Genomic DNA, 26,375 nt, shown 5'->3' on the forward strand with positions numbered 1-26,375 from the left:
GTCTACGGTAGCGCCTACTGCTTGGGATTGATGTTACTCAGTTTATGAGTGAGTGAGTTCCAGTGAGTTCCTGGAACTTGGCTGTCTTATTCACTCTTTACACAAACAAGTGGCTAGATGCATAAGGACAGTCATAATGAAAATGTTGGTTTGTGCACATAGTTGGAGCAATCCATGCCCAGGATGATTTGTGCTGTATCTGTAGGGTACATTAAAAAAAAAATTCACATATTAAAAATCTTTGAATTCTCCAATAAGTTCATATCAACTCTGTGTATGAGTAAGATCAATATCTCGACTTGACTAAGGAAACTGACTCACAAGTTCAAACCCTGAATCCAAGGTTACACAGAGAAGAGGCTAAATGCGCAGGTTATCTTCAGCTCTGAACGGCGGGACGTGCGCTGGAGGCCTTTTGTACTCTTTGGGCCACCGTAGCCGGATCCTCGCTCCGTTCCCTCCATTTATGCGCCTGCGCGCTGCTGGAACGCCGTCCATTTCTCCAAGGGCGTCGTTGTAGAGGTGAGTCTTGGGCGTTTTGTGTTCCTCGTTCGGATTCCGGTACTTGCCGCCTCCCGCTGCCTGCTGTTGGTCTACCTTGGAGCTAAATCGTTACTCTGCATCTCTGGGGCGGAAAACCTCGGACCTCTCGCCCTCGTCGACCCCAGCAGGCCCGCGTTGCGGCCTTTTAGGGGAGGCGGGCCGGCGGCGCGGGTCCCACGGGGGCCGGGTTTGCTGAGGGAGCCTCGAGGGACCCCCGGGCTTTTGAGACAGCCGGCCCGGGCCCGGTGGCCGCTGCTTTTTTACCGCGTTTAGCGTGACCTTGGTTGCGTCTTTTGACCTGTTTGGTCCCAGTGTCTTTACCTACAAAAAGGGAAGGTGGTTTCTTCCTTATCCGTTCCCGAGGCTTGGAGCATCGTCGGCTCTTAGTGGGCGTCAGCTTTGTGGTAGCGTTTGTGATTGGAGTTGGGAAGCTGCAGGAGGGTCACCGGGCCTGTGGTAGGAGGGCAGGGGTGGGCTCCCGGCAGCCCCCTGCGCGCGCCCACGACCTTTCCGACCCTGCCGGGCAGCGCTCGCCGAAGGTCGGGAGGCCGGCCCGCGCGCGGCGGCCTTCAGGCCCGGGTCACTAAGTGGGCCCTGCGGGACGTGCTGGGGTCCCGCCCGAGTGTTAGTTTTGATTGCGTGACCTTGAAATAGTCCGGTAACCTTCCTGCAGCCCGGTTTTCTCAATAAAATGGGAAAACAGCTGTCTCACAGGCTGAAATGAATTGGTAGTAAGCTTGTAGAGTAAATGCTAGGAATGTTTGCACTTGTGATTCCCCATCCAGAGCCGCTGCTAATCTTCCCTGTAGTTGGGTGAGGTTTTTGTCGTTCTTGTTCCCTGGTTACTACTGTTGGGCTGCGATCATCTTGCTTATTTAGGGTGGTCGTTCACCGTGTGAGAAGATGAAACCGCGAAGCCAGTAAAGACCTTAGGGTTTGGGAGAGGAGTCGGTCCACTGTCCTGCCTGTGCCTCTCTGAGTACTAAAATGCATTATGCAGAAGAGTTCTTTAGGTATTTTATGTTCTAAGAGTTGTCTCTTATTATTTTAGCTGTCAAGGAGAAAAACTGCCATGGCTTCCAGTTCTTTGACAAAACCTCAGATGCGTGGCCTTCTGGGCAAGCGTCTGCGATTTCATATTGTTGGAGCATTCATTGTCTCCCTGGGAGTTGCAGCTTTCTATAAGGTATGTATGTTTTATTTTTACTTTGTGCTCATGGTCCAAAAATGTGTTTTAAATTTGAAAATGTATTTTATTTTCATAGAAACATATAGAGTCTTTTGTTTTTTAAAGATTTTTTTTTGACGTGGGCCATTTTAAAATTCTTTATTCAGCGTGTTACAATACCGCTTCTGTTTTTTTTTTGTTTTTTTTTTTTTTACGGTACGCGGGCTTCTCACTCTTGTGGCCTCTCCCGTTGCGGAGCACAGGCTCCGGACGCGCAGGCTCATTGGCCATGGCTCACGGGCCCAGCCGCTCTGCGGCATGTGGGATCTTCCCAGACCGGGGCACGAACTTGTGTCCCCTGCATCGGCAGGCGGACTCCCAACCACTGCGCCACCAGGGAAGCCCCCGCTTCTGTTTTATGTTTTGGTTTTTTGGCCACGAGGCATGTGGGATCTTAGCTCTCCAACCAGGGATCGAACCCGCACCCCGTGCATTGGAAGGCGAAGTCTTAACCACTGGACTGCCAGGGAAGTCCCTAGAGTCTTTAAAAGAAATTCCCTCTTTAATGTGCTCCTTTCCTCTTACCCTTTCTTGACCCACCTCAGTGTGATAGGAAAGTACCTTATTCCCCAGGTAGCTTGTCCTCCATCTTTAAATGAAGCTGTCTTGGTTTGCTAGGGCTGCCATATCAAAATACCACAAACTGGGTGGCTTCCACGATAGAGATTTTTTTTTTTTTCAAGGCTGAAAATCCAAGATCAAGATAGCTGTGGGGGACTTCCCCAGCAGTCCAGTGGTTGAGACTCCGTGCTTCCACTGCAGGAGGCACTGGTTCGATCCCTGGTTGGGGAAATAAGATCCTGCATGCCCTGCGCCGCGGCCAAAAAAAAAAGTTGGCTGTGGGGTTGATTTCTGAGGCCTCTTTCCTTGGCTTTGTATTCCTGTCTTCTCCCTCTCATCACATGGTCCTCTGTGTGTTAGCATTGTTCCTGTCTGAATTTTCTTCTCTTCTAAGGATGCTAGTCATGTTGGGTTAGGACCCACACTAAAGACTTCATTTTAACTTAATTACCTCTTTAAGGGCCTTAATAATACGATTCAAGATAAGTAGGATTCAAGGTGAACAAAAACTTGGTGATTTATGTTGTCTTTAGATACTGTTTCTAATAATTAAAAAAAGTCCTAAATGTGATATGTTACCTTTTAGTTTGCTGTGGCTGAACCAAGAAAGAAGGCATATGCAGATTTCTACAGAAATTATGATTCTATGAAAGATTTTGAGGAGATGAGGAAGGCTGGTGTCTTTCAGAGTGCAAAGTGATTTTGGAATATAAAGGTAATATGGTTATTTGAAATTACTGTTTAAAATCTTTTTTAACTGTGGCAATATATATAAAATATACAGTCTTTATTTTTAAGTGTACAGTTCAGTATTGTCAAGTACATTTATATTGTTGTACAGCCAGTCTTCAGAACTCTTTTCATCTAAGTAGTCAATTTTATCTATATACCACATTTTGTTTAATCATGTTAATGGATACTTGGATTGCTTTTGGCTACTGTGAATAATGCTACTGCTTTGTGTGCAGATATCTCTGATACCCTGCTTTAATACTTTTTTGAGTATATACTCAGAAGTGGAGTTGCTAAATCATATGGTAGTTCTGTTTTTAATTTTTTAAGGAACCGCCATACTATTTTACATAGTGGCTGCACCATTTTTCACTTCACCAACTTCTGTTCACAAGGGTCCCAATTACTCCACATCCTTGTGAACACTTGTTTTCTGGTTTTTTGATAGACATCCAAATGGGTGTGAGGTGTTGTTTTATTTTGGTCTTTGTTTGCTTTTCCCTAATGGTTAACGATGTTGAGCATCTTTTCCCATGCTTTTTGGCCATTTGTGTATGTTCTCTGGAGAAATGTCTATTCAAGTCCTTTGCCCACTTTTAATTGGATTGTTTTTGTTGAGTTGTGGGAGTTATTTAAAACTCATTATCAGATATGATTTAGATATTTTCTCCCATTCTATGGATTGCCTTTTCAGTCTGTTGTGTCCTTTGATGCACAGACATTTGAAATTTTGATGGAGTCTAATTTATGTAGTTTTTCTTTTGTTGCCTGTGCTTTTGGTGTCATGTATAAGAAATCATTGACAAATCCAGTGTTGTAAAGTATTATATTTTCTGCGAAAGTTTTATAGTTTTATTAGCTCTTACCTTTAGGTCTTTGATCCATTCTGTTAATTTTTGGATATGATGTTAAGGGAACATGAACACAGGATGTCTTTCCATTTGTTTCTTTAATTTCAGCAGTGTTTTGTATCTTTCAGTATACAAGTCTTTTGCCTCCTTGGTGAAGTGTATTCCTAAGAATTGTATTTTTTTTTAATGCTAATGTAATTGGGATTGTTTCCTTAATTTGCTTTTCTGATTATTCATTGTTAGTATCTAGAAACACAGCTGATTTCGTGCGTTGATTTTGTATCCTGCAGCTTTGCCAAATTTATTCTAACAGTTTTTTGTGTGTGTGTGTGAAATCTTTTTGGGATTTCTGCATATAAGATCAGGTCATCTGCAGAGATAGTTTTACTTCTTCCTTTCCAATTTGGATGTCTTTTATTTCTTTTTCTTCCCTAATTGCTCTGACTAGGACTTCCAGTACTATGTTGAAGAGAAGGGGTAAGAATGGGCATCCTTGTTGGGTTTTTTTTCTGACCTTGGAGAAGCTTTTTTTTTTTTTTTTTTTTTTGCATTACGCAGGCCAGGCTCAGCGGCCATTGCTCACGGGCCTAGCTGCTCCGCGGCATGTGGGATCTTCCTGGACCGGGGCACGAACCCGTGTCCCCTGCATCGTCAGGCAGACTCTCAACCACTGCGCCACCAGGGAAGCCCTGGAGAAGCTTTTCACTATTGAGTATATTAGCTGTGGGTTTCTCATGTATCACCTTTATTGAGGTAGTTTCTTTCTGTTCTTTATTTGAATTTTTTTTAATCATGAAAAGGTATTGAAATTTTCAGATGCGTTTTCTGAATTAGTTGAGATCATGTGGCTCTGTGGTATATTTTCATATGTTGAATCATCGTTGGTCATGGTGTGTAATCCTTTTAATGAGCTGCTGAATTGTTTGCTAGTATTTTATGAAGGATTTTTGCATCTGTATTTGGGATATTACTCTCTAGTTTCTTGTGTTATATTTGTCTGACTTTGATATCAGGGTAATGTTGGTCTTATAGAATGTTTTATATTCCTAAATGAGTTAGTGAGTCAGATGTGGCCACAAGAGACATGTGAGAGGATCAGGAAAACATGGTGGGGGGCAGTCTCTCCATCATACAGAAATGTTTAAGATGTCTTAATATAAATATATAGAAAACAAAAAATACATAGAGTGAATTTGGAAATGTTCCCCACCCCCCACTCCCCTTCAGTTTTTTGGAAGAGCTTGAGGAGGATTGGTGTTAACTCTTTAGGTGTTTGGTAGAATTTTCCTGTGAAGCCATCTGATCCTGGGCTTTTCTTTGTTGGGAGGTTATTGATTGCTGATTTAATCTCCTTACTTAGTTATAAGTCTGTTAATCTGTTTCTTGTAGGTTGTGTGTTTATAGGAATTATTCCATTTCATGTGGGTGACCTAATTTGGGGACATAATGTCCCTTCTTTAATTTGTTTTTAGTTGAGTCTTCTTTTTTCTTAGTCTGACTAAAGGTTTGTTATATTGGTTATCTTTGCAAATAACCAGCTCTTTTGATTTTGTTGATGTATCTCTAGTGTTTTTCTGTTCCCTGTTTTGTTTAATCTTTATTTCCTGCTAGCTTTCGTTTAGCTTGCTTTTATTTTTCTGCCTTTTTTTTGCGGTATGCGGGCCTCTCACTGTTGCGGCCTCTCCCCTTGCGGAGCACAGGCTCCAGGCGCGCAGGCTCAGCGGCCATGGCTCACGGGCCTAGCCGCTCCGTGGCATGTGGGATCTTCCTGGACCAGGGCACGAACCTGTGTCCCCTGCATCGGCAGGCGGACTCTCAACCACAGCGCCACCAGGGAAGCCCCTTTTTCTACCTTTTTAAGGTGTAAACTTAGCTTGTTGACTTGATCTTCTTTTTAAATTTCTTTATTCTTTATTTTTTGTCTGCATTGGGTCTTTTTTGCTGCGCGTGGGCTTTCTCTATTTGTGGCGAGTGGGGGCTACTCTTTGTTGCGGTGTGCGGGCTTCTCATTGCGGTGGCTTCTCGTTGCAGAGCACGGGCTCTAAGTGCGTGGGCTTCAGTAGTTGCCCCACGTGGGCTCAGTAGTTGTGGCATGTGGATCCTAGAGCACATGGGCTCAGTAGCTGTGGCTCACAGGCTCTAGAGCACGGGCTCAGTAGTTGTGGTGCATGGGCTTGGTTGTTCCACAGCATGTGGGATCTTCCTGGACCAGGGGTCAAACCTGTGTCCCCTGCATTGGCAGGTAGATTCTTAACCACTGCACCACCAGGGAGGTCCTAAATTTCTTTTCTGATATCCACTTTGACCCACTGATTGTTGGAGGGTATGTTTAATTTCAACATATTTGTGGATTTTTCTGTTTTCCTTCTGGTATAAATTTCTAGTTTCATCTTTCGTGACCAGAAAAGATACTTTATGTGACTTCAGTATTTTAAAATCTGTTGTCTGGTTTTATGGCCTAACATGGAAATTAATCCATATGCACTTGAGAAAAAAAATGTGTATTCTCATGTTAGGTAGAATGTTCTGTATTTGTCTCTTATATCTGATTGGTCTGTAGTGTTCAAGTCCACTTATTTTCTTAATGATCTTCTGTCTGGTTCTTATAGCCACTATTGAAAGTATTTTAAGTCACCCACTATTACTGTAGATCTGTCTATTTCTCCCTTCAATTCTGTTAGCATTTGCTTCATATTTGCTTCATATATTTCAAAGCTCTAATGTTTGGTGCATATATATTGATATTTATAATCTGTCTTCTTGGTGAATCATTATATAATGTCCTTTGTCTTTGTAACATTTTTTGACTTAAAGTCTGTTTTGTCTGCTAATGGTATAGCCACTCGTGCTCTCTTGATTGCTGTTTGTATGGAATCATTTTCCATCCTTAGCTTTTAAACTATGTGTGTCCTTGGATCTAAAGTGAATCTCCTGTAGACAGCTCATAGTTGGACCTTGTTTTGTATCCATTCCTCAGATCTATGACTTTTGGGGAGTTTAAACCAACCTATTTTTATAATCTATTTTGAAGTGGTAACAACTTATTTCAATCACATACAAAAATTCTCTTTTACAACTCTGCTCCCCTACTTTGTTACTAATGCCACAAATTGTATTTTTAGATATTGTGTACCCATTAACATAGATTTCTTTTTTTTAGAGCTTTTGTCTCTAAATCCTACAAAATTAAAAGTGGGGATATGAAACAGTTACAACACTGGCTTATATTTATTCATATATTTGCCTTCGCCAGTGAACTTTATATTTCCACATGGCTTTTGAGTTACTGCCTAGTGTAATTTATTTATTATTTATTATTTATTTTTGGCTGTGTTGGGTCTTTGTTGCTGCGCATGTGCTTTCTCTAGTGGCAGTGAGGGGGGGCTACTCTTCGTGTTGCGGTGCTCGGGCTTCTCATTGCAGTGGCTTCTCTTGTTGCGGAGCGTGAGCTGTAGGTGCACGGGATTCAGTAGTTGTGGCTTGCGGGCTCTAGAGCGCAGGCTCAGTAGTTGTGGTGCACGGGCTTAGTTGGTCCGCAACATGTGGGATTTTCCCGGACCAGGGATCCAACTCGTGTCCCCTGCATTGGCAGGCGGTTTCTTAACCACTGCGCCACCAGGGAAGTCCCTGTCTAGTGTAATTTTGTTGCAACTTGAAGAACTCTCATTGCAGATCTAGTAGTAATGAACTCCTTATCTTTTAGGTTTTTTTAAAATCTAGGAATGTCTTAATTTTCTTCCTGATTTTTGAAGGACATTTTTGCTGGTTATAGTATTCTTGGTTGGTAATTTGTGTGTGTGTGTGTGGGGGGGCACTTTGTATTTACCATCTGAAATCCTTGTGACCTGCAAGGTTTCTCCTGAGAAATCCACTGATAATCTTACAGAGGCTCCCTCGTAGGCAATGAATCATTTTTTTCTTGGTGCTTCCAAGATCCATTGTCTTTGGTTTTTGACAGTTGGATTATACTGTGTCTTGGTGTTGGGTCTCTTTGGGTTCATCTGACTTCCAGTAACATCTTGTATTTATATATCCATTTCTTTCCTCAAATTTGGGAAGGTTTTGGCCATTATTTCTTCAAATAAACTCTCTGCCCCTTCTCGCACTTCCAGAGTACATAGGTTGGTCTTTTTGGTGGTGTCTCATAAGTCAGTTAAACTCTGTCACCATTCTCATCAGTGCTCTGAGATAAAGATAGAAGCAGTCCCTTGGGAAGCCCTCAAATAAGCTAGAACATTGCATGCAGGGTCTTCTCTTTTCCTTCTGCCCTGAAGGAGGAGTCAGGAATTGGTCACTTTCCTCCTGACCACACTCCTGCATTGAGAAGGGGGTGGGGCAAGGGTGAGAAAAAAGTGCATGACATTTCCTGCCATTTTGAGTGCAGCTTTTTCATATTAGGTGTTTGCTTGGTTGTTGCAGCTTAATTGATTTCTGCAGTTCTCACAAAGACACTTTGGTCCATGTGTCTTTGCTTTTTCTCTCAGGGAGTAGGGGTATGGAGCTTCGTTATTGCACCATCTTGCTGACATGAAGTTAATTTTATGTTCAGAATCATTTTGCATGTTGTGCTATTACTGCTAGATTTGCATCAGGAAAATCACATTTTTAGAAGTGCTTTAAAAAACAAGTTTTGGACACCTTTTATAGTTTGTTATTTGGATGTCCGTAGGTGACTTGGTGGCTTTCCAGAGATTCTGGTTTGGGTGGTTAAGGTCCACTGCCTTATGGATAGTGTGATTACGGTTCTGTGTCTAGAAGAGGACTGGCTTGTGTGCTGATGAAAGGTCATCTGTTAAATTGACTTGAAAGCATGTGTCCAGTACCTGATGAAACTGTTTGTACTATGGAGTCTTGTAATTCATGTATTTAACTTCATTCAAGCTCAACAAAATAGTAAGGTAGAACAATTCAAGTAGAGTTAAAGATCCTGTCTACCACCCCAGTGTGAGTTTGCTGTGACAAGGGGAATGTGAATGTGCTATTTTTTTTTTCAGGCAGACTGTTCCTGAAGGAGCATTCCAACTGCCATATGTATGTATGTGTGAGAGTGTGTGTGTGTGATCTTTCCCAAGATCTGGGGTGTGGGGGAGACCTGCTGTACTGGACTCAGATCAGTTTTCTAAAAGATTTAAGGATAATTTTGACTATGAATAACTTTTGCTTAATATAAGATTCAATTCTATTACATTCCATTTCTATAGTTTATATTAAGGAGGTATCTGAGTCAGATAGATACATGCCACAGTTTAATATATATAATACATAATAGTAGAAAAACAACTTTATTCCCAGTGGTTGGAAAATTGATAAGGAATTTATGACATTCATATCATGGACTATTATGTCCCTTAGAGTTGGTAATCACAAAGTAACAGAAATTAGTAGAATAGAAAACTAAGAATGTATTTTGTAAAGGGTGATCTATGTTAAAGAGTGCACAGAAAAAAAGGCTGAAGGTAAAAAGATCAAGAAAATATTAGTGGTTGTGTGTGGAATCTTAACATTGCTGTTTTCTTGTACCTTTGAGATTTTCAAAACTTCCACAGTGGGTATGCATTTCATAATCAGATGTTAACAGGCTGATTTTTTAAAATATTTTTTTTTACCTTTTACTTACAAGAAGTTGATTGTTTAAAAAACAACAAGAAAAAGGAACAGATTTGGAGATAGGAATAGAAATGTTTAGGACAGATGGGCTACTGGTTTTTAAGAACAGTACAGGTATGAGAAGGGAACAGAGTGGGGTGGACTTGAAGAAAAAAAGCAGAATTTGGTAAATAAAAGCAAAAACCCCAAAGTAAGGTGTGAATGTCCCAAATGGAAAAGAGGCTGGTCAGGGAGGTTAGGGAGCATGGGGGAGAATGGACCTGGAGCCCAGGCAGCCTGAACAGGGCTGCTGCTGGGCTAAGGGTGAGTGATCAAAGTGTGGCTTCCACTGGTAGCAGTAGACCTCAGGGGTTCTCCAGGGTGGTGAGCTATTAAGAGAACGATTGTCATTAACTTGGCCACTCTGTTTTTCTCCACAGAATTTCTTTGGGTTGAGTTCCATGGAAGTGTGTCACTTACCTGTGTTCCTGCACTATGAACTACTAATATCTGGGCTAAGGAATAGTTTCTCATGATAAATAAACGATTAACAAATACTGTGGACACTAAATTTTTGTGCAGTTACTCTTGCTGATACTTACAGTTCAGGGTACTTGCATTAGAATTGGTCAGGGATTTTTAACTTTATGAATCTTACGACGATAACCTGATTTCAATATTTTTTAAAATTTTCATTGTTTTAGGACATTTTTGATTCCTCACATTTTGTCCATTTCACTGAGGTAACTGCCTGGGCCATGGGTTTAAGGGGTCTGCATGAGCCTACATGACTACTATACTGTGGGCTCTTAAAAGGAACAGAGACTTGCCTTTCCAATAAAACGTCTTTGGACTTCATTGTCACTGAATTGCCCTACTGGATCCAACCACTGGACAGATGTAATAGTAGGTAATTAAAATTTAAGGTTTTTTACTCAGTATTACTTTATTGAAGACCTAACTGTACAATATGGAATATACATCTAGTCTAGAAAAAGTTGTGTTATTTAATTGGAATTGCAATTGAGTAATGTCTGCTAATTTAAAATGTGGTAATAACATTTTCTCAGGGAGGTCTTAGGATCTTTCTCCCCTTTAATAATTGTGGTTTTGTTGTGATCAAAGTGATACTACAGAGAGCTTTAAGAATTCAGTGTATTTTAGCCACAGCTAATTTAATCACCAGTTCTTTTATTATGTTAACAAAAATTTTCTTTTTAACTCATGCAAAATTCCTGAGTTCCAATGATGTAAACTGTAATAAACCCAAGTATCAGTGAAAAGCTGCATTTTAAGAACACACATTTATGTGTTATCAGTAATTCAAGGATTCCTTTTATTTTAAACAATATCATATAACAATTCTTAAAGTAGTATGCAAAATTACCATACGACTTAATACATATTTACAATCTTAAAAATAGTTACTCGAGGTTGACAAAACTTTCCTAAATGAGTATGATTACAGCAAATGATGGAACCATGTTTTCCATATTCAGCCTGAATTTCCATTAACAGCAAACAAGTATGCAGTGACTCCTTATGCCCAATAACATGTGAGGCTTATTAAGTTTAAAGAAAGTTAAAAGTGGGCATTTGAAACTGAATTTTCTTAGCATCTCCCAATTGTAGGTATCAGGTTGTAGGCCCAAGTTTGGATGTAATGAGTAAAAATGTGTTTTAATTGGAGTATCAAATTTTTACTGAATATTAAAGGTGGTACCTGGTGACCCAGGATCTTAAGCCAAATCCATCTTTAAATACAAAAGAGTGTCAGTTACTGGGGATATCTTTATGCTTGATCAAGCCAAGTCAGCAAAATAAACTATTATTCAGGTTAATGTTTGGGTTCTTGAGTCTGTCAGTCAGTGCATCAGGGTGAGTCCTTCCACAAGAATATCCAGTAGTGGGAGTTCCCCAGTAGTGTTTTGCTTAAGAAACTCACCTGAGCACCTGGGGTCTGTTTTTATCAGTAGACAAAAGATTCTCTAAGCTTGCCTAGTAAAACAAACTAGAAAAACATTTTTTCCAAAAATGTACCTGGACAGTCATCAGAATGTTTTGTAAATTTCCATAAAGGTTTAGGAATGTATTCACTTAAAGAAACAGCATCACATTTAAGTAACAAATTTATTAACAAGTTAAACAGTAAGCTCCTAAGCATTTAATTTCATACAAAGAATCTGAACCTCTGCAGATGAGGGTATTAGGCAGTTGTCTCAGCCTAAAAACAGATGCAACTGGGGATGAAGTTTTAATCTGTTGTTTCCGAGGCCTGACCATGTTTTGTGTTAGAGTTAACAGAGCCTAATTATAGTCGAAATTTTAGCAAACAGCAAAAAGGATTTTCTGCACGTGATAAGATAAGATTAATAATAGGATTCTGTTCATTGTCCCCAAATGGGAAAAGAATAGGTTTTTTAATCAGTCAATGACTCAATTTTGAAGTATCTTAGTTTTGGGAAAAAGGAAGAACCTGAATTAGTTTTGGAAGAGGCTAGGAAATTACTATAACAACTATAGAACAGTGGGTTTTGTCCACATTAGATGTTGTTAGAGCTCATTAGGTTTCTTTTTCAGAAATAAATTGCACAAGCAGGAATCAACACCTCAGAGGGGACTCAAGGGAACCCTTTCCTCAGGGCTTTATTTTTCACCATGGTAAATTTACTGATGAAGACTTGGCCAAAGTGTGGCTCAACCATATAATGGTATGTTTTCACAGTGGAAGGGAGAGGTTCCACAGTCACCACAGGGCATAGTGTCTGCATGGAAGAGCAGCTGGGGGCCAGGTGACAAGATGTCTTTGTGATATAGTCCACAAGTCTGTTATACTGTTGCTCTGATAGTCTCTCTCGAACTCCATCCACCTGGGTTCCAAAAAAAGATTTTTTTAGTTGCCAAACAAACACTCATAAGGAGACTTCCATAACAAAATCATTCCTTCTCTTGCCTTGAGACATTGGATGTTGTGCCTTTTAGGTTATCTAATAAAGCCACCGAATAAGCATTTGGTGTTGTGTAAAACTCCCATGTTTGTTTGAAGTTGACAATTTCAGAATATTTTACTCATTAACTAACTCTCAAAACATCTGTCACTGGCTCTTTACTAGCCTAGTCCAGGAACAAAGGAGAAAAGTCTTTCCTCTGCTTGAATCTAATCAACGTTAAACTCTGAGATAAAAGCTCTGTTTGCTTGTCTCCGCAAACCTCTCCAGACAGAACCTCTTTACCTCTTTCAAACCCAGTGGCTTTGGACAGAGCATTAGAAAAACAAATACCTTTTGAACTGTAACATTTTCTGCTTTTATAAATACTAGGATTTAAAGCCAGAGAAAATAAACTGGGCAGAGGAAGGGGAAATTTTTATGGAAAAGAGGGAGGATGCAAAGTACATTTATGGTTCATAAAAGTCTGGCTCATCTTCAGTGGAACTCAAATAGGAGAACTGAGATATACTACCTAAGTTCTTAAGAGAGATTCTCTGAGAAAGTACCCATCAAAGGCAAGTGGAGCTATAAATTCCTCCCATCCTGAAATGCTGTAGCTATCTACTGTGTAAATCGAGTGGAGTGGGAAGTCTCCAGTATAAGCCACTGACCTGTGGGGATCAGGTAGCCACTGACCTTTCAGTGGTCTTTACCTACCAAATGTTGGGAAGACCACTCTGGGAGAATTATAAACATTTTAATGAGGGCTTTTTAGGTTTTGAAATCGTAGTAAAGAATTTATATATTTCTGTGTAGGGCACAGAGACGATGCAGCCAAGGGTGTCTTAAAAGCTGCAGAAAGCCAGTGGGATGGTAAAGAGAGAGGTCTGCCTGCCAGAGAAATAAGGAATAAGTAGGGCATCCATTAGAGTTCAGTCTCATATTTTTAAGCTTGGGAAAGAAAGGCCCCCAAAGATTCACTGACAGATGAAAGCTGTGCACCACCAGGCAAAAGCCAGAGCTCTGATGATATCATTTGATGGGGTCAGGATTCAGCTGGAAAGCTCTGAATACACAAGAGTCTTAATTGCTCCTCCTGAACAGCAGCACAGGAAAACCCGTGTTGTGAAAGGAACATGGCCAAGGAATAAATTGACCTTCTGACTCATTGTGAGCCTCTCATAAGGGATTTCAATAATGTGCCAGGCATATTAAGCAATTATTACCCTAAAAATGGCTGCATTTAACTAAGAAAAGCAAATGCTGGTTTTTAAAAAAATCCTGCCATATTTGAATATACCGAATGATGTCATCTACAAATTAATTCCTTCCAAAATTCAAAGGAGCTGTGTTTCCTAGCATCTAGAGCAAAAATCCCAGAAAAGCCATTTCATGTAAAGATTTTAAAATACTATTCTTTAGTTTTCACTGGAAGATAATGGGTAGGCTTCCCAGCCCAGCTTAATATCTGTGGATTAGGTTAGGTATGGCCACTGAGGAAAATGCACTGTCAGGCAGCACTGCTGAGTGACTCCCCTACTCCCATTTTGAAAATACACCGGATTATATATAGCACTATTAAGGAAGGGTCTACTATCTCTCTCTCAAAAAAAAAAAGACCATTTTGTTCTGCAGCTTGGCTCTCCATTGGGGTGAGGGAGGAGGTTAGGGTTTGGACACAGGATTAATTGGGCAGTTACTTTTTGTTAATAAGGAGTTGGGGTTTAGAGGTAAAGGAAACAGACAGTGAGAAAGTGCAATTTGGAGGCTGAAAGCATGCTTGGTATCTACCAGTTTGCCCAGGTCTGCCCAGTGCCAGGTGCTGCTGTGTAAGCTCAGTAGCTAACCTGCAGTATTCCTGCTCTGTCATCTCTTCCTGCCTGTTTCAGCCACCCCTTCACCTCGACCCTGTTATCACCGAACACCAATGGAAAACGAGTGGTGAGCATGGCGTCCGGAGTGTTAGTGCTTCTGCCTCTAACTCACTGATCCCATGGTCTCAATTAGCCATGGCAACTTCTGGGGGTGGGGAGGGGTGACTCCACCTGTCATCTCGGTAACCCCTGGAGAAACTGAGGTCTGTTCCCCTCCAGCTGTAATTCCCCACAGTACCCCCTCCTCAAGCAGAAAAGCCAAAGAGAAGGATCACAGTTGAAGACAGTTTAACAGCTAAAGATGATTCTCTAGTCTCAATAGTTTAAGATCTGAAATATTTCCCAAGCAACTAAGGAATAACAATGGTCACAGATATTCCTCAGGGCTTTGGGAGCTTCTCGTTAAGAACTAAGGACTTGAAGATAATGATACTATCCCCTGCCAAGGCCTGTAGCCAGATCACTGCTGCTTTATTGTCATCTGGATCAGAAGATTTTGGCAGATCTAATAAAGTCAGGCTGGACATCTGACCTCTGTTTATTCCCAGAAAGTCATCAACTCGAACCAGCAATGTAGTCTTAGTGCCAAGCCCCAGCTTAAAGCCTGACTGATTACGATCCAAGAAACTAGAGAAATCTCAGAGTTGTTGTGGTTGGCTACCTTCCATCTTCTCAAATAATTTTACGCAAACAGTGGTGTGAGGGAGACAAAGGCTCCCATACCAGGAGGAAAATAATGAAAGAAGGAATCAGGCAGGACCTGCTGGAGGCAGGTTTACTGTCCTTTTCCTGGGGCTACTCAGACCCTAAGTTAGGCAGGCTACACCTTGCCTCTGATCCATCCCCGTCAAGCTGTGTGGGGAACAAAAAGATGTCTGTGTCTGAGGTCAACTCTCAGGGCCCCATGGATCAGGCAGTCAGCAGGGAGGGCAGAGGCAGAGCAGTTTTGCAGTGGGTGCACCTGCTCACCCCGGGCTGCACTGCTGCTCACCTCTGACCCCTGACACCCAGAATGCCCCACCTGAACATCCATTCTACATCAACTTATGTGGAGCCAGCAGCCAGCACATCTCAGGAGCTGTGTGGCCAGGGAGCTGCCCCAAGAGCCTGAGCAGCATCCCCAGGAGGCACCTTGTGGTACTTAGGGGATGGGAAAGCGTCCTATTGGAAAGGGAACACAGAGCCACACAATATAGAGCAGGGGATGGGAGGGAGTTGACAAAATTTTGACCCTGAACTCTGAGGAGTTGGGAATGAGGGAGGGGAGTGAGTCAGGCCTCCTGGTTTGTGAGCTTGCAAAGGTCAGGCCTACTGCTTGTGCCTTGTTTCCCTCATGACACCCCTCACTTTTATGGTGGTCCTCTCCTGTCCCTGCTAAAGTGATCTGCTGCAGTCACTCCCAGGCCACATGCAGACTTGGGCCTGCTCTGTGCTCAGACCAAGAGGCCTCCTTCATGGAGTATTTGCATAGAATTGCTGCCTTGGTCCTGGCCCTTCTTCAGACCTGCTTGTTTTGGAGCTCCAGCACCCCAGCTCCATGACAGCCAACCTTCAATTCCTATGGTGGCTTAGCCCCAGCTCCGAGTCCATCAGCCTCCTTGCTGCCCACACCCCTTCCCCTGGCAGCCCTCCTGGTCTCCAGCATCCACTCCAGACGCTGCTGGCTCATAAATGCCTGGTACCTGCGGTCACCCTGTGTCTCAGCTTTGCCGGCAGCTAACCCTGGTCACCCTGTTTTCCGAAATGTACCTCTACGTCACAGGCCACTCTTGGCTGCTTAAGCTGCACGATGAGCAGGTTGCTTTGCTTGCTGTCCTGCGCACAGTCGATCTCCGTGACAGGGAAGGCCTGCTGCTGGGTGTCCTCACTGACGCTTACCACGAAGAGCACTTCTGACGTCAGCAGCAAGCACCCTTCGTGCTCCTGGCCCGAGCCCCTCACCAGAACCACATCCAGGGCCATGTGGACTTCTGGTCTGCCCAGAGACTGAAGCATTTTCCTGTTTCAAAGGAGAAAAATGAGGCCAAAGCCAGCTTAGAAAAGATGGTCACTTATCAGGGCTCACTGTTTGTACCAAGGCAAAGGCCCTCACCAATCTGATTATTTATTTCAGTTTAAAATGTAATTGTCACTTTAATTCTGATTCTGGTCAACAGAACCCAGCTCCTCCTGGAGACAAAGATATCCCTTGGCTTTGGCAATTCCTTTTCTTCCCATTAGAAATGTCACCCCTAATTAGAATACTGGCTCCATAGAGAATCTCAGGCCCTCTTGCAGGCCCGGGCACCTCTGCCAGTGCGCATCCTTCCCTGAGTGGGATGTGTGTGTGGGGCAGGGGCGTCCTGCTGCCAGCCCAGATCTGTGGATGGCAGCCTTTCCCCGAAAACAGCTGCTCCTCTTGGGCTCCCCTGGAAGTGTGTCCCGTTAGCTTGAGAGCAAGCCAGGCCCTGTTAATAACATACAGTGCACGTGTATAGTTGAACAAGTGTCTAGATAATTTTACCAGACGTATTTGACGTGGCTGTTTGGAGCTTGGTCAGCATGCAGATCACTTGGCTGATAGCGCTGTTTGGGAAGCTGAGAAAGTCCAGCTCCGTGTAAAATACCTGTGGTAAGAGAAGTAAGGGAGTTTTACTAGCTGTTTTCTGGAAAACAGTTTCATGCTACAGTGATGTCATCTGCTTAAAGCCACCCATAAAATGCTACAGATCCAAAATGATGTCACATCTTTGGAATCAAGTATATAGATAATCATTAAACATTGCAGTGCTCTTAACCCTGGTGATCTTATATTAGCTGCAAACTGAAATATGAATGAGCTACAGTCCAAGCATAGACTGGCAATTAGAGGATGCATAATGCTCCTGGGAGTAATCAGTCTGGAGCAATAGCTTACACATCATTTACAATTTATGTGACACAAAGTCAAGATTGTTAGTTGACTTCCTTGCTGAATATTACAATACTTCTGTATCTGGGCTGTGGCTGGTGAAATAGAAAACAACACACAGAGATGCACACAAAGGCACATGGTTTGCCTAGATACAGTATTTAAGTGACTTAATCCAGCTGTTAAACATGAATCCATATACATTTATGAGTGCTCTTGGGGCCTCTGGTTTATTACATGCTCTCCCTGGTGCCAGCACCGAACGAGGGTACCCAGCAGCAGCCATGCAGTCCTCCAAAGAGACTCTTCAGAACCAGAGATGGTACAGCATGTGTGCTTTCTGAGGGCTTGTAAATGTTTATAAACGAGGCACAGTCATTAGACTAAGAGTTAGTGGTTTGTAAAACCTTCAGTGCAGTAATAAAAGTTTTACAGGAATGATGGAAACCAGCAAGGCCCACGTGAAGCTCTGTTCTGAGGTGCTCTTCCATAAGGGAGAGTTCCTCAGCCTTGGGAAACACAGTGAGGGACAATGGCATTTTCAAGACCAGAGAAATTTATGAAGTATAAGTTGACTTTACCTCACTGCAGTCTGTAGCAAAAAGGAATACTGTTTTTATTAACGTGTTAAGTATTTGATAAGGGAGCATTTAACTTTGTCCAGTTATAATTTGCAGTAGTTCTTTTTGTCAGTTTCCCTGTGAGTGAAAATGTCATTCACAGAAGGAGTGAGAGACCGAACTTGAGGGGGAGGAGGTGAGGGGAAGAGCGAGAGGAACACATGTTCCTGTCTGTGTGGTCTCTTAAAGGAGCCTCTCCGGATGGTTGCCTGAGTGTGGGCACTCGTCTCCCACTCTCTTCCTTTCAGACACGGGTTTTATGCCCTAATCTGGGCTGTCTCTTGTCAGACCTAGTGAGGCGCAGGAGGCCGCAGTCAAATGCACCCTGCAGACTTTATGGCCAGATGCAGATACAGATGCAAAGCTCCTGCCCGTAGTTTGTGGTTCCAGCCAGCCAGCCACTTCATGACCAAAATGATGATACCGATTTTAGGTAAAAAGGTTAACAATTCCAGGGTCCCTGGCGGTCCAGTGGTTAGGACTCTGCACTTTCACTGCCAAGGGCCCTGTGTTCAGTCCCTGGTCGGGGAACTAAGATTCTGCAAGACGCGAGGTCCGGCCAAAAAAAAGAAAAAGGTAACAATTCCAGTTGCCTAGTTCTGTAAAGTCACTTTAATGTGCTCTGCCAAGAATGCAGAAAATTAGCACAGGAGGAGGCACTTCCTCTCCCACGCATCCACTGCTCCTGCGCGCACGTGTGTGCGTGGAGAGGCCTGGCACCAGCCTAAAGCAGTAGTTCCATGAGTCCAAGTTCTCCGCACCTGTCTGCTCAGGGAAGGGTTTTCAGTGGCAGATCATGCACCTTTGTTGACACTGGCCAGGAGACTGGGCCTGGCTGCAAGAGCAGCACAGTTGCTGGTGAGAAAGCCATGCCTGACACCAGGCTGCATGGGCAAATGTGCACGCACCCACCGATGCACGCATGCTCCTCTCTCTCTCATTCTCCAAATACAGACGCATTGTCTTTTAAAGATATCTTCCTGCTTTATAACTTATTTTTTTCTTTCAAATTGCTCACCAGAAAAAGTAAGTCTACTTTCTGCTTCAGTATATTGTATTTATTGCCCTCAACCTCTAACTGGTTACTTTTCATTAAAGTCGATTTTATTAAATGACTGTAAAAAGATTCTGTGACCTATATAGACTGAAATTATTAATTGACTTCCTGGCTTTATAATCGTAATTTATTAGTCATAGTCCAATTCAACTCTTTGTGTAAATAAGCATAAAGAAGTAAGAAAAAGGACTGTTTATTTATAGATTTATCTATCTTATTTTTCACTCCTCTGTCATGTGAGGGGCTAGATTATCTTAGGGAAACCTTGGTATAATAACGCAAATTTATCGGTGATGTCTGAGTTGGCCGGTTCTCCAGGACTCACCATAGCCAGTCTGTGACACGAGCTCAGCAGCCCCTCCGATAGGCTTCGTGAACACCCCCATGATTCCTTTCCCCACGCCGGAGATAACGCCCTTGGCCTTGTGTCCTGCTGAACCATGAGCCTCCGATGTTTTCTGGAAGTTCTGCATTGGCTGATCAACTATACCAGCAATTGCACCTGAAAAACAACAAAAGCCCCGGGTAAGGACTGATGCATAAAATCCTGAGGAAGTGAAAACCTTCAATCTGGAACACAGTTTTGTTTGGATTGAAAATGAAACCCCACCCTCATTATAAAGCTCTTTACTATGCATTTGTTTACCATTTATCTAAGTACATTGAGGATGTGTTAGACATTTATTATCTTCATCAAAACACAATGTTCAGACTGGGTTTGGCCCAACATAGTCAGGACCTGTGAAGTTCAGTTTTGAATTTAATAAACATGCCAGACTATTCCCAAGTGACACCCACACATCTTTCTCCAGGAATCAGGCAACACAGTTTAGGGACAGGAGCTAACAATTCCTTAGGAGGAGAGTGAGCCTAATACAGTTTCACTGAATCAAGAGAATGAAAAAACTGAAAAGGGCCAGCCCCTTTCCTTGTTCTCTCTTTTAGTAAGAATAAGGGCAATTATTTAATAGTAATGTAATGTTAATATGTTAATAATTATATAATAATAAGAGTAATTGATATAGTTATTATTGCTACTATAGCAAATCCGTTTTGAGTACTTACTATGTGCTAAGAGCTTACTTGTAGGAGATCATTAATTGTCACAATACTAGGGAATCAGGCATGGCTTTTATCCTCAGTTCCTAGACAAGGCCACCGAGGCACAGGGAGGTTAAGGAGTTTTTCCCAAGGTCACACAGCTGCCCTGTGCTTGAGCCAGGATTGGAGTCCAGGGAGTCAGAGTCACAGCCTCGCTCTTAACCACCAAGCTATTCACTGATCCTGTTTATAAAACAAGCTCTTTCCTTTGCCAGTCTTGGAAAAATTTCCTTTTCTCTCACTTCAGCTGAGGTTTGGCCACTTACTGTTCACTTGAGAACAGCTACAAACCCTGCGCTCATGGCTCTTTGCTCTAACGGCTTTCCCACAGGGCAGCCAGGCCATGCTCAGAGCTGGAGGGCGAATCCCTCAGCCTCTGTGGGTCCCCTCCTTGCTCCTCTTACCTTGAGGGACCAGGGATGAGTTCGACTAAAGGCCCCAACAGTCCAGATTTTTTGCCATGTCAGAGTGAAGGGTTCTCTAACCCAGTAAGAGGAAGAAATTTCATTACAATTCTTGACAGAATTCTCTGTTTTCAGCTCAGACCTGCTAGGATTAATGAAAATGCACAGTCCCCTGGTAGAAATTTTAATACATGTCAAACCCCATTATTCCAAATGCCACTAATTCAAAGTCTCCTGGGTAAAGGGAGATTTCCAGTTCTCAGTTAATGACCTGCTAATTTCAAGTAATATTCCATTGAACGAAATCCAGTAAAATGAAAGGCCAGTTCCTTTGGGTCAGTTGTAAAGGCAATGTTCTTCATGGATTCCACTCCTCTAAATTTTGACAGAGCCATTTAAGTTCACGTACTGACAGATTAAGAATGACCTGAGGCGGCAGGTCTGTTTCCCAGCCTAGACCACCGCTTCCCAAACCTCTTAAAGAAATGATGAGGGAAGCGGAAGAAGCTGCTCACAGCTGGCCTGGGCCACCTTGGCTATCAGGGGCCAAGGGATGGCAGTCTCAGCACCCCCTCAAGACACCCAGTTTTGGTGCTTGGGCTGGGAGCTCGCCTCGTGTTTTCAGTCTGAGGAATCTGATGTTCTGCTCTCTGTCTATGAGGTCAGAAGTCAGGGCAGCTGGGAAGTATTAATGGAACCGGCTGCACTGGGAGAGGCAAGAACCCTGGGGTCTTCTCTTCAAATCATTTCATAGCAGACAGTTCAAAGTGAATAGCATCAAATCAAAGGACACAGACTTTGCGATTTCACTTTCTGATTTCTGTGAAAGATCTCCATGCTTACGAGTAGAAAAGGTGGGGTAAATAATTACAAATTCACCAATAAAGTTATTGCCTGTATTTCTGGTAGAAATGTCTTCTCTGAAGGGCAGATTGCCGTTAACAGTATTAAAATAGAGTTGGGGGGCAGGTGAAAATCTCCCATTTTCCTTTAATGTGTCAGGCCTGACCAGCACAAGGGGCATAGAGCCGTGATAATCCACACAAGGCTCTGACTTGGGTCTGCCTAAGTGCAAACCCGTATCACAGTGAAACTCCCCTTTGATCTTCCACTTTCTCTAGCCACCAGCCACGGTGAAGGCTCTGATAGATAAACGTTGATAAATTCTTCAGGCAGCCCCCAAAGTGGAAAGCCCGAACGCTGTGACAAGGCGTTAGATGCTAAGAGGTAGAGAAGGAGCTGCGGGAGCACATGCCCTGGGCCAGTATCAGGCCCCGGGCGGGAGGCTGGCCTGTCACACACACTGACACCTCCCTGGGCTCCAGGTGCGTGAGAGACCGGCAGCCCGGCCCGTGTCTGCAGCTGAGCCTGAGAGGCCGCTCTCCCAGGGCTTCAGAGGGTCTCTCAGGCAGTGTAATTCCGCTAAATCCCACAACTGGTAAATTATTTACTGCCATACACTCCAACTCTGCTCTGAGGCTTTAGTTAGCAGCGACTGATTCCCAAACTTGTCCGCTGGCACCAGGCCCACGGGGAGGGCAGCCACATGGAGCCGGCTGTGATGTGATGAAGTGAGGCAGGGAGGGAAGGGGTGCTTCCCTGGACCCCCCCTCGTGTGCTGGGCGGGGCAGAAGCCGGATGTGCTTCCTTTCCTCTTTTTTGTTGGTCACGCTGCGTGGCATGCGGGATCTTAGTTCTCTGACCAGGGATTGAACCCGTGCCCCCTGCAGGGGAAGCATGGAGTCCTAACCACTGGACCACCAGGGAAGTCCCAGACGTACTTCCTTTCCTACCCTTTGCTGGAAGAGAAGGGCTTGCTCTCTGAAGCAAGGGGACTAAGAGACCCTCCCTCACCTCTTCTGTGACTTGCTCCCTAGCCTTGGGCAAAACTCACCGGGTCGCTATCTATGAACGTTCTGCCTGTGTGGCTATTTTGGTGCTGCCTAATCACATGTTGTAATTTTATTCTGAACATTTTTTTTTTTTAATCGCAATAGCAGAGGCACAGGCCTGGGCTGGGACACCGCTCCACAGCTCACGTTCCAGGGACAAACGAACCCCACAGAATGTATTAGGAACCCTGGCTTGAGGCTTGCTTGTTTTGACCACGACAGATGACCAAACTGAGAAGGAAGCACATCTGTTGCTCCCAAATTCCCTTCTAACTGCCAAGCAAGGTGCTGATGGCTGAGGGCAGCATCAGACGGGCTGTGTGTAAGCACCTTCTCGGTGCCCAGCTCATCACTCATTCACTTGGGAAACCGTCCCGACTCACCTGGCGGAGGCCTACGTGGTCGGGATTCTGAATGGCGTCCCGAGAGCGGCTGTCAAGACAGTTGTGGCTGCTGGGAAATCCAGCAGCGCTTCATAAGTCGGGCCAGAGAAGCGAGTTCTGACATCCTGCCTTAGGTATTCCCCAGGGAGAAGTCCCATCTGGGAGGGGACGTGCCATCTAGCTGTGGCATGGAGCTCACATCCTCTCTCAGCAGGCTCCAGGGGTAGTAGAAAGTGGGGGCATCTGGGGAACGGATCTGGTAAATGCGGGCAAGCCTGATGCCAACTCTGCAGGCTAAACAGAGTTTTTCCAAAAGCCACTCTTTCTGAAAACGGTTGTGGATTTCCTGCAGGAGCCTCGGCGGCATCTCTCTGCAGCCCAACACTTCCTCGCTGCTCTGGGGCGATGGGGCTGGGCAGGACAGCTGAAGACGTCCTTTGATTTTTCAAGTGCCTCATAACACTCCACCGTGTCCTCATGAGGGCCGAGCCGAGTCAGGAAGGCCCATCAAACCCATAAACATTTGGGGGAAATGTATTTTTCCTACCCTGGAACTTTCAATTGTTCAGTCTCCCCACATCTTGATTGTTTCCAGGCTTGGAGCCCTCCAGGGTGGGTGACATGTGGGAAGACCCAGGTTCTTGTCCTGCCTGGAGGTTTGACCTGGGCAAGTCACTTAACCTCATTCATTCCTAGGTCTGAAGATCAAATAAGATGACCCATGTGAAAGTACTTTGACAACCCAGAAGTGTTATTTAAATGTATTTTTTACTGACCAGGTCATTTATGTTTATGTCTCATAAAGGAAGAAACTGAGGAAGTAGCATTTTGATTTCACCAAGCATGGCTTTTAAACTATTGTATGATAATAGCTCTAACTTCGGGCATTTACTGGCATTTGGCACTTTTATACACCATTTCTGGGGATGGATTAAACGGCGACAAATCTATACTTTCCCAGGTGAGGGGACTTGGTTGGTCCTATTCTCCCCTTTCTTCCTGCCACATATCAAGGACTAGACGTTTTGAGACGACCCAGTGATTATGTGGGATACAGAGAGTTCTTGAACACTTCCAGGAAAGGAAGCTGGTTGGCCCAACCTTAGTCTGAGAAGCACAGAAACGGACACACTGCTCTACATGTGCTGCTGTGAGTGGAGCTCTTAGGGGCCCACAGACTCCACGAGCCTACTGTAGTTTCCACAGACAGGCTAAGTGGTTCCCTCGCATGGATGAGTGTGTACAAAACATGATGGCTATAGCAAAGGTCAGAGGTTTATGATTTTCTACCCTGGTTAACAACAGAGCCATGCTTGAAAGGGTGACAACCCAAAGGCAGAAACATGGCTCCCCACGTAACTGATTTCTACCATCAGGCACAGTTTTATACAGTGGAAAATGGGTAGTGGATGTGGGCTTCTCTGGGTGGGGAGAGAACAGGTTAGTCAGGATGGGAACAGCCACATGCCAGCCGGCTCAGGTCTCCTCTGCTGAGTGCCTCCATCCAAGAAGAGCTTGGACAGCGAGAAGGAGACTCTCCTGCCCAGAGCAGAGGGCACGTAAAGCCACGATTCTTAGCAGAAAGAGGTCCCACAGTTCCCAAATGATGGCTTGAGGCCTCCAAGATAACCTCATTGACACTTCCTGTGGTTACAGCAACTGAACCCACTGGACTAAAACTAAAGCAGAAATGCTCCTGCCACTGCTCAGATGTCTCTCTTTGCTGGGACACTGTCTGAAACCAGGCAACTCTTATAGTTCCTTTACTACCATAATATAATGAAGGTGCTGTTTACCAAACATGGACCCTATGCCTGGCACACAACCGACCAGCATTACTTCCAATAACGGCAGAGTAATTTTCAGCCCCAATTTACAAAAGAGAAGCTCTGAGGTCACAGAGAAAGGACCTGGACACCCGAGCCTGGGGTCCGCTGGCTCCTGAGGACCGTGGCCACCCCCCCACCCCCCCGCCCTTCCCCAGAGCTGCTCCACCCCGGGTCCCCGCTCCCACACATTATCACAGGACCGTGTCCCACACCACTGCAGGTTAGGACTTAAACACTTTCTAGTAACTTAACCTGAAGTTGTAACATCTTACGACTTCCTCTCGGGGCCTCAGCTGGCCGCGCTGTGAGTGGTGGTGGTGGTGGTGGTGGTGGGGGTGGGTGTTATGTACAAAACTGCAGCCTGGAGAGAGGACAAATCCTTTCAAGCTCATCTTTTCTGACCTTTGCTCTCCCTGCTTTGGGCCACTTTGATCTCTGCAAGATGCACACTCCTTCAGATGCTCGGCAGGCAGGCTGCCAAACAACATAGTTTTAAATTCCTTTGCAAACAAATAAACAAAAGATACCCTTGAAAATCCTGCTCTGTAAAATTTCAGCTCTGAAGCTTCCTCTTCATAGATTTTCCAAAGCAACTTATTTTTCAAACATTTGTAATATTTGGAAATACCCCTAGCAATCTTCATCTCTAGCTATACCATCTGGCTGCTTGACAAACGGCAATTACTTGGAGTCAGGCAGATCTGGCATTCTTAAAAAAATAAAAGGGAAAAGTGGGCTCCTCACTGAAGTTTACATGACATTTGCACATTGCTCAAGTGCTTCCCAAACAAAAGCAGGCGTTTGCAGTATCTGTGGCAGAGAGGCAGCAAGCGCTTCAGGAGGTTTGCCCGTTGCTCCCTTCAGCAAGCATGCAGCTGTGGGCTGCCTTCCTTGTGTTGACACCCCGCGCGCGGGGCCCTACGGAGTGAATGATGTCTTACGGAAGCCGCGAGCACGCAGAGAGGCATCTCCCACCAGAGGCGAGGGAAGGTGGGAACGCGACCGGTGGGGAGCGGGGAGCGGCCAGGTCCCAGGATGGCCCTGCGCAGCCGCACAAGGGCTCTGGAGAGGGTGCCTGTTCCAGAACCCTGCTGGCCAGGATAGGAACCAGAATGCGTGCCTTGGCCTCTCTGAGCCTCAGCATCTCTGCAGAAAGATGGACAGTCCACAACCAGCCCGTGGAAAGTCCTGGGCCCCAGTCCCTGGCGACCCCTTACCGAGCAGGCTGATGCCCAGCCGGGACAGGCCCTGCCGGAGCCCCTCGCCGAGGCTCTCCGGGAGCTGCCGCCGCCACTCCTCCTGCCGGTTGTAGTGCTCCTCATCCAGTGAGAGCCGGTCCATGTTCCGGGCCAGGCTCGTGGCCAGGTTGGTGATGGAGGTGAGGGTACCTGAGGGCACAAGAGCACGTGGGTTGGTCTCCTGGTCGCATAGCTGGTGGCCCCTAGGGGAGTGGTCCCTGGAGCACTGTGGGGGATGGGAGAGGGAGGTGGAAGCACATCCGCCTTCTGGACTCGCCCATGGAGAGTGATGGTGGCTTCCCCTCGGTCAGTTTGAAGAAGCAGCCTTAAGACAATGAGGTGAAGATGAACACTTGCTGACAGGGGTGATGGCACTCCTCACAGGGGGTAGAATTAGAATCTCCGTTACCAGAAAAATGCCCACGGCCTCATAGGAAGCTATCATGCACTTTCATTTGACTGTTAGGACTTGGCTAAAATAGTTAGTTTTGAAGTCCTCACTGAGGTCCAGTTTTGAAGGTTGCAATTTGCCTGCTCTGATTTGAAAGGGTAAGGTTATGTTGCTGAATTTTAAATAGATAGCAAAGGAATGTTTCTACTTTAGGAATAAAATTTATTTCCCCCTATTACTTTAGTCATAGTAGAGGAAGACACTA

At 44.5% G+C, this 26,375-nt stretch overlaps 2 protein-coding genes across 4 annotated transcripts in view; one reads left to right on the forward strand and one right to left on the reverse strand.

Moving 5' to 3' along the window:
- Positions 1-450: 450 nt before the first annotated feature.
- On the forward strand, positions 451-10,058 carry COX6C (cytochrome c oxidase subunit 6C). Of its 3 annotated transcripts, XR_014297952.1 has the most exons (5): positions 451-522; positions 1,595-1,729; positions 2,919-3,047; positions 8,910-8,946; positions 9,942-10,058. XR_014297952.1 is itself a non-coding variant. In XM_082674488.1 (4 exons), exons 2-3 carry the CDS (start codon positions 1,616-1,618, stop codon positions 3,030-3,032), a joined length of 228 nt encoding a protein of 75 aa, XP_082530614.1. In that variant the 5' UTR covers positions 451-522; positions 1,595-1,615; the 3' UTR covers positions 3,033-3,047; positions 9,942-10,058. The 3 variants fall into 3 exon arrangements, 2 of the variants coding, with proteins under 2 accessions (XP_082530614.1, XP_082530615.1); XM_082674488.1 differs by lacking the exon at positions 8,910-8,946; XM_082674489.1 differs by lacking the exon at positions 8,910-8,946 and having other exon boundaries at positions 503-561.
- A 131-nt stretch (positions 10,059-10,189) lies between these two features.
- Positions 10,190-26,375, reverse strand: part of VPS13B (vacuolar protein sorting 13 homolog B) — an 803,413-nt gene continuing 787,227 nt past the window's right edge. Inside the window, exons 58-62 of the mRNA XM_082674491.1 lie at positions 25,699-25,869; positions 19,198-19,374; positions 16,809-16,911; positions 16,055-16,304; positions 10,190-12,371 (exon numbers count right to left, since the gene is read on the reverse strand). Coding sequence (XP_082530617.1) covers positions 12,123-12,371; positions 16,055-16,304; positions 16,809-16,911; positions 19,198-19,374; positions 25,699-25,869 — 950 coding nt within the window. The 3' untranslated portion in view covers positions 10,190-12,122. The remainder of the gene's footprint in view (positions 12,372-16,054; positions 16,305-16,808; positions 16,912-19,197; positions 19,375-25,698; positions 25,870-26,375) is intronic.

This window comes from Grampus griseus (genome assembly GCF_964374135.1).
Source record: "Grampus griseus genome assembly, chromosome: 17".
Taxonomy (NCBI): Eukaryota; Metazoa; Chordata; class Mammalia; order Artiodactyla; family Delphinidae; genus Grampus; species Grampus griseus.